Source organism: Crocodylus siamensis, chromosome 10 (genome assembly GCF_052110815.1).
Source record: "Crocodylus siamensis isolate JL-2025a chromosome 10, ASM5211081v1, whole genome shotgun sequence".
NCBI classification, from domain to species: Eukaryota; Metazoa; Chordata; order Crocodylia; family Crocodylidae; genus Crocodylus; species Crocodylus siamensis.
The window spans coordinates 37,115,866-37,126,625 of NC_143404.1; the positions used below are offsets into that span (position 1 = coordinate 37,115,866).

General features: G+C 48.9%; 1 protein-coding gene across 2 annotated transcripts in view; it reads right to left on the reverse strand.

Moving 5' to 3' along the window:
- LOC149856446 (histidine--tRNA ligase, cytoplasmic-like) overlaps positions 1–10,047 on the reverse strand; it is a 29,060-nt gene extending 19,013 nt beyond the window's left edge. The window contains exons 1-7 of one of the 2 annotated variants that reach the window (XM_090065233.1): positions 9,613–10,032; positions 9,440–9,529; positions 5,391–5,510; positions 4,963–5,058; positions 4,356–4,481; positions 3,979–4,086; positions 1,761–1,859 (exon numbers count right to left, since the gene is read on the reverse strand). In XM_090065233.1, the coding sequence (XP_089921359.1) occupies positions 1,761–1,859; positions 3,979–4,086; positions 4,356–4,481; positions 4,963–5,058; positions 5,391–5,510; positions 9,440–9,529; positions 9,613–9,735 (762 nt within the window). In that variant the 5' untranslated portion in view covers positions 9,736–10,032. Of the gene's footprint in view, positions 1–1,760; positions 1,860–3,978; positions 4,087–4,355; positions 4,482–4,962; positions 5,059–5,390; positions 5,511–9,439; positions 9,530–9,612 lie in introns of both variants that reach the window. The other variant, XM_090065232.1, reaches the window with a different exon arrangement.
- Between the last annotated feature and the right edge of the window lie 713 nt (positions 10,048–10,760).

Here is a 10,760-nt window from a genome sequence, read left to right on the forward strand (position 1 = left end):
AATGTTATAGTAGACATTTGATTTTGGCTGGAGGGCTGCTTCATGAGTTTTGGTGAGCTGTCCAGGGCTGCACGGGTAGCCCCGCCCCTTGACAGGTGCCCCGCCCCCTGGTCACCATCTTGGGACCAATGTCCCAGGGCCAGCACCGGTGGGGCCCAAAGTGGGGCACAGCTGGCCAGTGCCCTGTGCTGCAGCCACTTGCAGCCTACATGGGGCTGCTTGTGCCTGCTCAGGACAGCCCTGCACAGGTTGCGAGCAGCTGCAGCAGGGAGCACCGGCCACAGGGAGGGGACACTTTCCCCCACGCTCAGCACCAGCTTATTCCCTGCCCACACTCCTTTCCTGCCCTTTCCCACACATTCTTACCCAAGTTTCGCATGCTGGCACAACTATGAGGAGCCACATGGTCCCAGGACAGAAGCCCCTGCTGGCTTGGGGGTGGGCCAAGCAGGCCCTGCTGTTGCAGAAGCCCACCAGAGCTTTCCCCCTGGGTCCTACTGCCCCTGCCTTCTGTCATCTTTGACAGCAACCAAGGACAGATGAATATAGTTTTTAAAAGTTTTAAGGGGCCCTACAGGTTGGATAGAATGGCCTAGCGGGCTGTATTTGGCCCGTGGGCAGTATTTTGCTCACCCCTGGGTTAGGGACAGGACTTCCAATCCCAAGATAGTGACCAGGGGGCAAGGCACCTGTCAAGGGGCTGGGCTACCCTTGCAGCCCTTGACAGTTCACCAAAACTCATGAAGCAGCCCTCCAGCTGAATATAATTGCCCACACCTGGGCTAGACCCACTGCCACTGTGCAACAAACAGGCCCATCTCCAACAGTGGGAGTAACAGACACTCTGTAGAGTGACCCATTCCATGTCATACCCTTCCTGGCATCCACCATAATTGGTTCAAGGATGTCAGAAGATGCATCCCTGACTCTTCTACTTAATAGGTACCAACAGACTTAACATCTATGAATCCGTCTAATCCATTTTTGAATGTGGCTATGCCATCTGCATTTACTACCTCCTGTGGCAATAAGTTCCATGACCTAAGTATGCACTAAATAAAAGAAGTACATTATTTTGTTTGTTTTAAACCTGTCAGCTAATTTCAGTCAGGGAAAAGCATGTTGTACCAGACTGCCAACAGGACACATAGGCAGAAAGTACTAAATGGGCCCCAGAATTACATACTAGTTCTAGTATTCTGAGATTCGGTGAATAATAGTTCCATATTCACTTTGTCCACATCCTTCATAACTTCATAGATCTTTATCATATCCCCTCAGCCTTCTCTCCTTTCCAAATTGAAGAGTCGTGTCTTTAAGGTCTCTCTTGGTATGACACAAGGTCTTTAGTGTCATTTGCACCACACTAAGCAACTGTGTTAACTGGCCCAGAACACCATGTCCAACTCAGGGAGCTTCCCTGCTCTGGAGATTCATAAGCAACAGTCTCTAGGTCATGTGCTGCTGAATTAAAGAATTACACAGATTTAAGATGCCTTTCCCTGTAACCTCCTGCTGATTTATGAAACACTAGGGACCCTAAAGAAAAGAACAGCACAGGCAGTTTCCTGGAAAACCAAATGCACCATGTAGGCAATGAGCTTATATTAACCACTCCCAACATGGGTGGGAAGCAAAGAAAAATGACTCAGCATTTAGTAACATTCTCCTGTTGGATTCCATAGCCTTAATCTGTCCAAGAAGCCTTTGATTCCTGGGAATTCACAGCAGTAACAGCAGCAGGATGCTTAAGTCCTTACTTTGTCTAGTTTGTCCACACTGGAGCAAATGGTCCGGAACTTGCTGTCTGGAACTCCACAAACTGCAAACATCCCATCTAAAATGCGCCGGTCATTGACCTGGGAAGAAGCAGAGTCACTTAGTAAGAACCTGGTGGATGTGCTCCACTTACAATGAAAAGTTAGAAGTGGAAGAGGTAGATTCACAGTTATCCCCCTGTGGCAAGCTAACTAGTAACTCTGCCTACTGTCAGCTGTTCAGAAGTGGCTTACCTATTTTATAATAAGAACAGCAAATAAATAAGAATAGCACCACCAATGTTTGGGTTTTCAAAAAGCCTCTTTCAAAGCATCTCAAAGGGTCTATTTAGGAAACTGTTTGGTCATGCTTGAGTACTGAAATTCAGTCACAAATCAGAAGCCAGCTGGACACAGATATAAAGAGAAGGCACAAATACTTGATATTTGACATGATGGCCAATTAATAGTGGGCTGTCCCAAACTCTGTACTAGGACCAGGACTCATTAACAAACTAGTATGTAGTAAGGTAGTAAAATGTGCCAAGGACACTTAAATTGGTTAAAATCATGAAGGAATTCTGAGTGGTCTACTCAAATTAGAAAGTGGCAGCACAGTATCAGGGTTCAACAAAATCAAATCCACAGTACTGCACAGGGAAGGAAATAATTTGAATTACTCAGCCACACTGCTAGGATCTAGATCGACTATAATCATTGGAGGGTAGTGTGGAGAGGAAAACACAACTAGCCCTTGAAACTATTCACCAAAAGTCCAGGGCAGCTGTGTGCACCATTAGCCAAAAAAAAGAAAAGAAAAAAGAAAAAACAGACACACAAAAAGTAGAGAACAGAATCGAACATATTTTAAATCCAGATACCCAACAATTCTGGCCATGTTTAGTGAAGAAAGAACCCAAGCAACAGGCCTGAGTCAAGAAGTAACAATGAATATGGGCATGGAGAACCTTCCATGTGGAGAGAGACTGAAAAGATGGAACAGTACCAATCTACACAGGAGGTAAGAGATGACAACAAGAGCCTATATATGTTCATGAAGGGTATACAAGAGAGATAGTGAAAAAAACAGATACCAGAGGTGCACTGATATCTCAGTCTTGTATCAGATCATTACCGATATAAAGAAAATTGTCTATATCGGATATCGGCCCCATGGGGCAGATAATGCCTGTGCTGCACACAGCTGCAGCGTAGCACTCAGGCAGCGAGGAGCAGAGCTTGCACCATGGAGAGCTGCCTTGAGCTGGTAACTTGGATGGGGAGGGAAGGGACAATGTCCCCCACAGTGAAGGAGGGTGTGGGGGCAGGCACTGCCCAGCCGGGGCAGGGAAGTGTGGCTCATGGGGTGGGGGTGGGGGATGACCCACAGATTTCTGCGGTGCAGGGCAAGCAGCAGCTGTGGGGTGGAGCCAAAGCTGGCACTGCAGGGTGCTTTTCTTGCTGGAGGTTGGGCTTGGAGTGGGCTCCAGCGGCACTGGGAGGGGGCTGCAGCTACCCCAAATTTCATTGCAGCTCTGCTCCCAGTCTCACACTGCCACCTGGCACAGCCCCAGCCTTTCCTGGTGCTTAAGTGAAGGTGGGGCATTGAGCCAGGGCAGTGCTGGGTGGCGATGCAGGGCTGGGAGTGGAGCTGTGTCAGAATTTGGGGTGGTTACAGCCTCCTCCCAGTGCCGGAGCCTGCCCCGAGCCCAGCCCCCAGCAAGAAAAGCCCTGCACAACGCTGGCTCTGGCTCCACCCCGCAGCTGCCACCTACCCAAAGATCCAGGGGGCACATGCCCCGCCTGCCTCCACCCCCCTGGGGTGCAAGCAGCAACAGGACCCGCCCCAACCCCACGAGCCCCGCCCCAGCTGAGCAGCATCTGCCCCTGACCCCTCCCTCACCATGGGGGGCACTGATCTGCCCCGCACACCTCTTCCCTCCCCACTCCTCTTCCACTGCAACGGCCTTACCAGCTGTAGGCAGGTGTATCAGATCTGTATGGGCCAATATGCCTCCTTAACTACTGGCATCGGCCCCCAAAATCTCTACCTGTGTGTCCCTAATAGATATCCTAAACACAACTGGTTGTGGATGGAGTTGAAGTATGCATTGTAGAAAGGGCCAGGTCAGGACCTGGAATAAGTAGAAAAGAAAAAAACCCTCTCTGCTCCATATCGTAGTAGAAAACAAAATGCATCAGCCCCTGGTTCTGGTTTCACCTTAATGAGGAAGTCCCCAAGCTGGAGTGCAGACAGGATCTCATACACTATCTTCAGACACTCAGCATCAGGAATCATGGGGTCAAATTGGCCAGCAATGTCAAAATCCTAAGACACAGGAAAAGGCAGTGAGAAGAGGCACTACCATACAGCTGTGGTAGACTTCCAACAACCAAGCTGCTCAGTAAACATCACTGTGCTGCCCCTCTTCCTCGAACAACAGAAGCCAAGACCCCAGGCTCATACAGAACTCTCTCACTCCTTGTGCTCGGTGGGAAGCCATGATCCCAGACCCACCCACATTCCTTTCCTCTTTCCCCAAGTGCCAAAGAGGAACAGTGGCCCCAGACACTCAGCTCTCCGCTGCAGTTACTCACACACTGGTAGAACTCCCGGTAGCGGCCCCTTGTCATGGCTGGGTTATCCCGTCTGTAAACTTTAGCGATGTGGTAGCGTTTAATGTTGGTGATTTTATTCATGGCCAAATAACGAGCAAAAGGCACCTCAGAATAAAGAGTTAAGGATGGAACCCAGACAGCATCTTCCAAGCTCTAGAGACACCCAGCTGTTATCACTCCACATAGAATAAGGTTTAATTATTTCTTCCTCTGATATGAAGGTTCAACAGGGTACACACGCTTCTCCATGAGCAACAGTTAATTGGCAGTCATGTTCCCCACCAGTCACTGAAGCTGAAAGAAGGGAACAGCCCTATACCAGCTCCTCAGAGCAATACGAACTAGATATGGAGTTCTCTCCTTTCCTGAAGCCATTAACCCCATTTAACAAACAACTGAAGGCACAGCCAGGAACTCACATCTCCACTCCTCTATGCTGTCCAACTACCCCACCACTAGGACTAGAATGAGAGTTCTAGGCAGTGTGTTAAAAGACTGCCATTCCCACTCCCCTCCCTGGACATATGCATGACAATGTACTGGGCAAGATGAAAGGGTAGATTCAGCAAGGACACCAGAAGGATACAGTCAGATCATAGCGAAGAGACAGCAGTTCTCCCCCCTGATCCTTCAGGTCATAGATGAGCTTTGAGTCCTCCCCATACTTCCCAGTCAGGGTTTCCTAGAGAAAACAAGGAAGTGGTATTTCAGGTGAGAAGCAATAAAAGCTGAGGGAGAACAAAAGGAAGAAAAGGGTCACAGAGGAAGTAGGATGATTCCATGCAAAGAGACAAGGATAAGTCAATTCCTTCCAGCTTTGCTAGAGGAGGAGTTCAATCTTCATAGGAGCTGCTCAGGCTGAAGCTCTAGCCAGCACGCCTGCCCTTAAGGTCATAATTAATGCAGCTATTGTCTAATATTTCAATGGGCACAATCCTACTTGCTGGGGCCCCATAAGACCTTCTTACCACAGACATCCCCTCCCAGATGCCACCATGCCACCCTTATACCTACCTTTAGCTCAAACACAGGGGTGTCAATCACCTCGGCCCCATGACGCTTGAAACAGCTGATAATGGTGCTGAAGACTTTCTCCCGGATGGCCATCTGCTTGGGGCCATAGTCCCGGGTGCCCTGAGAGCCAACCCCAAAGACAGTGGGTGGAAAAAAGAAAAAAAAAGGAGGACAAAACACTAATAGTTTGAACAATTAATGACTCAACCCAAGTAAATATTAAAGTGGTCAGGTAGGTGCATGGTACGTGGCAAAAAGAGGAAAGCATCAGTGGGACAGGTGACTTCAGTTAGCATTTATGAAACCAGTGAGATGATGTTCAGAGAACAAAGTGCCAATCATACTTAGTGGAAGGTAAAAAAAAACCCCAACCCAAATGTAAAGCCCTCCCTGACCCAGAGAAGAGAGAACAGGACCAACTCCTGGTACACATGAAAGTCAGGAAACACTGTCTGGAAGTGGCCTTGCTAGTCAGATAGCTGCTAGACAGAGATGACAACTAAATGTGAGCCAGAGGTTTCTAGGCAGCAGAAAAAAGCATCAGTATTCAGAACACAGAGAATTCAGCATGGGCCCCAATCATTTCCATTGCATCAACAGCACACTTAGTGCCTTGCAGACAGGTCCCAAGCAAAAAAATTCCTGTTGTGAAGAACTCAAAGCTTAGATAAGTACCGCAGGGGCTGATTTTTCTGAAACAAAGGACAAGCTTAGCACTTGATGCAACAAAACACCTACAGCAGTAGTCAGCAATGTTTTAAGGCTGCAGGCCAGAACGACCCAGTTTGGGTCAGAGGCAAGCTGGCATGTGGATGGGTGGGCACTAGTATGCAGCTATCGCTACTGGTTTTCACCATTGTTGGCACAGGGAAAGTGCCCGCCACTGCTGCTTTTCCCTGCACTGTCATGGGCAAAGCACCTGCCCCCACTGTGACTGTTTTTCCCTGCCGTGGGGAGGGTAGCAGAAAAGAAAAGGGACTGGTACTGAAGCCCCATGTGTACAGACCAAAAGGCTCAGTGGGCTCTAGGTTGCCAAGCCCTGACCTAGAGAATAAAGAAGAGCTTTGGAAAATGAGGAAGAAAGCATCCAGTTTACAAGTGTTTTCTAATGACAGAATCCTTTTTCACAGAAAATCTGACATTTTAGAAAATAAGGCCAAGAGGGCTATTTTGATTTCCAAAGGAATGAGCTCTCATTTAATTTTTAACCTGTTAAGACTCTTTGCATCATTCTGATGTTCTTCAGCACCACCCTGTGGCTGACTTAAAGTTAATCTTTAATGTGGAATGGCAATTGAATGTCTGCATCTTATACTGAAAGAGCAGTGGGAAGAGAAAGTTGACACATTCAATTGAATAATGCTCGAGTTCACAGGGCACGTAACGAAAATTAGCTTTTAGTATTATGATCACATGGCTGCCAAGTATTGGAAAACTGGGGCTAAGTTTCCTTTAGTACTCCAGGAGCTGGGAGTTCCTCAAACATTTCAGGGATGAGTGTCACTAGCTATTTTCATTGTCTGGATCTTATTCACATATTTTTGACTGAAAATATTTGCTGAAGTTCAGGAGGTAGATAGACTAAGGAAACAATTTACCAACCACTTAATCTCCAAGTTGCTTGTTCAAATGTAGCCTAATGCAGTAGTGGCCAATATTCATTACCCACTACAAGTTGCTTGGTGGACTGCTTTGCTAGTGATACGGACATCTCTCCATAAAAACCAATGGTGCTGATGTCATTGGTAAGGAGGGTTAACAGCCTCAAAGGCTTGGAGACTAAGCCGCAGAAGGACAGGGACCATCTAGAAGACTAAGATGCTGACTACCGCTAGGTCCTGCTGCTGGCTATTGCCTGTTCTATAGGTAAATTCAAGGACTTAAATAATTTACCCCTTTATGGACAGGGATTGTTAAGACACAAAATAGAAAAATCACTGGATAAAGATGCCTCTCCATTTGTAGTGAGTGTGGGAGGACCCTTCACCATATTTGCAGATGGGGTATTGAGTCATTGACCCAGGCCAACCTAACAACTGTTAGCATTTCTCCTACCTTGGTCCTACACCAGGCAAGATACATGGGGGATGGGAGCCATGGGCATCTTAGTGTAGGCTGGCTGCCAGCTTTTAGATCAGTAAAGACTAACTGTACTGACAATCTTCCTGCTGCCACAAGGAGACACTGTGAACACCACTGTACAGGTGGTCTTTGAACCTAAACGTCCAACCACTCATGTGACATTCATCACTGGTATCTGAAGAAAGAATCACTTCAAGCAGTGTTAACTTCCTCATTCACTGTATCTGGTGCTAAACGGAACAAGCTACATTATAATAACTTGACTGTATGCATACATGACTCTTTAAACAGAAGAGGTCATTCAGAGCTAGTTTACTTGAACTAATACAAATTCCATCTGATAAGTAGGAACCTATCAAAATTGCGATTTCATGGAAATCATGAAATCAAGAATCACCCATGAAAGTGGACAAGGTCCACAAGAATCTACTGAAAATAAAATGCTGGCTTCCCAGAGGGAGAGCCCACACGAAGGGGAGGCCAAGATGGATGCCACACCTTGCCACTGATTTGGTGAGGGCTACCTGCCATGCAGCCCTGCCCCTCTCCACCAATGGACAGCAAGGGACAGGGCTGCATGACAGGAAGCCCTTGCAACTAAACAGTGGCATGGGGAAGGCCCCCTTGGCCAATCAGAGGTATGGGAGGGGCAGGTGCTACAACCAGCCCTGGGAGATGGTGGGGTAGGCTGCCATTTTCCTGCAAAATCTGCCAGCTGCCTCTTTGAGATGGGTAGACCCCTACTGATTCATGGAAGCTTAGGGCTACAAGGGATGTTGTGATGTCATTGGGTCCAACCCCCCTGCTCTGGGCAGGAAGGATTGCTGGGGTCAAATAATCCCAGCAAGGTGTGTGTTCAGTCTGTTTTTGAAGATCTCCAGGGTAGGTGTCTGCACCACCCCTGTTGGGAGTCTGTTCCAGACTCTGGTCACATGAACCGTGAAGAAGTTTTTCTTTAATCCAGTCTGTTAAGCCTCTAAAGTTTGTATTTTGGTGGGGATGGAGAATGCTGGTGCTCATGTATTATAGATCTGGCTAAGACACTACAGGCAACTTTGTCTACAAATATTGTTTAAAGTACCCTTCACCATGTAGTTGTTGGCTATTCAGTGCAATCCTGCTCCTTCCAGGTCCTTGGAAACCTGCATTTCTGGGTTTGGCAGTAAGAAGAGCAGTTACTGGTCCCAAATAGTTTACAAAAGATTAGAGGAGTCACAGCCTTGGATCATACCATTAATAGGTGCTTCAAAAAAAGTGTAAGAAAAGCTGAAATGGACTTTTATGGAATAACTTGCCCTCTAGAGACTTCTTTCCTAATTTCAAGCAGTCAGTGTTCTCTTATGCCCTGAACATTACGGAATTATATCCTAACATAGCAGAAGATACTTTTTGGTGTTTTAAGGACACAAGTATACAGATCCTGTTTATAGTTATTTTCTCTTTTGATCTCTGAAAGAAGTGGAAATGAGACACAACGGAGCACAAGGTGACTGAACTAGGAAGGCAAGTTTGCAGCTTGCAAGTACTGCCATTTAAATAGAGTTTTTCAGTGCAAGGAGCAAGGATTTTGTGTGGTACTGTCCATTGCACCAGCTGTGCATGGACAGACCTGCTGGATAACCCCTCAGGCATCAGGTGCTGTGCCCCAGGGACCTCAGGCCAGCACAGACCTGAGAAATAGCGTTTGACAGCCCAAAGGTCGGCCAGCAGCTCTGCCACCTGCACAGCTGGTGCAACGGACACTACCAGTGTCCTCTCTTCTTCTCAGCTTCTTGATCAATCACAGCTAGGAGAGCGCCTGGCCCTTCCTCCACCCCAGGCTCAGGCTGGGGCCAGGTCTGCCCATGACACCAGCGCCACCAGCCCCGTGGCCAACGCACAGGCCAGGTGCCAAATCCATAGTGGTGGCTGCTATGGCCTCCCGCAGGGGCAGAGGAGACACATCCTGTTGCCCAGCCGCGTGTTACCTTGGGGGTCTTGAGCAGGAAGCGGGGCCGCCCATCGTCCACGCCCAGCCGCCCCTTCAGCTCCAGCAGCTTGGCCACCTGCTCCGCCACCTGCAGGGACGAGACGGGACCAAGTAAGGAGCCGCGCGGGGCCTCCCAGGCGCGGGTCAGCGCCCAACCGCTCGCGGCCTCACCTCCTCGGTGCCAGCCTGCTCCTGCTTCAGTCGCCGCACCGTGTCCGCCTGCAGCCGAAGCGCCTCAGTCAGCGCCGCCGCCTCAGTCGCCATAATGTCACACCACCGGCGCTGCTTCCTCATTGGCGCCTGCGCAAAAGCAAGGCGCAGACTCCGCCCCCACGGCCCAGGACGAGGCCCGCACGTCACCGCTACTGCCCCGCGCCGAGGCCGATGGGAGACTCCTGTGACTGCACCACCCACGCAGCCGGCGACCAAGAGAACTTCCGCCTGCCGCGCCTCGCCGGCAGATTCATGACAAGAGGACTTCTGGCCCCGCGGAAACAGGAAAGTGAAGCTGGAGAACTTCCGCTTAGTAGGACCAGCAGAGCCGCATCATTAGCGGTTTTGGCGGTTGGGGCAGGAGCACTTCCGGTTGTCATCTGTCACCCCGGAAGAGGAACATGAGCTACAGGAAGTGGCCAATGAGCCGTGGGCAGGGGTTCAAGTGCTTTCCTGACTCAGCGCTCGGAGCGACCCCTGGGGTCCGAAAGCGCGCTCTGGAAACGCCGTCCCGTTGCCATGCCAACACAGCTCAGTCTTCTAGGCGAGCGAGCAGGGCAGCACCAACCAGAGATCAGTCACCTGCAGTAACTCTTGCCTTTTGCTTCTCAGGCCTCGAACTTCTTCTTTTTCTGAAATAGGCTTGCAAGCTGTTCCTGCAGGTAGTAGCTTTGCCACTTTCTTCTGTAAAACTCACCACCTGCACTCTCTCAACCTGGATATCCAGCTGTATTCCTGTTCTCCCCCCTCCCAACAAAGCCCCTAGGGATAGATTCTGGCTGTTGCCCATAACCTTGTTAACCATCTAACTAGCTACCTTAGGGGACATGGATTTCTGTGAATAATTTTGCAAGTCTGGCCTCATCCAGTTTTCTCAAGAAGAAAGTGTAACTAGTGTGGTTCTAGTTCAGCTCCTCCCTTTCACATGCTACTCTCTTTAAACCCCCAGGCAAAGCTTCATATACTTGTCATGTTCCTCATAATGGTCCAACCTTCCTTGGTTATTTCGGTTTATGTTCCAGTTTTTCTTAGAATGGTATATCCTGACTATGGATGCAGGAACACAGGTATGAAAATGCCCTGTGTGGGTATACCTTATTTAGGAA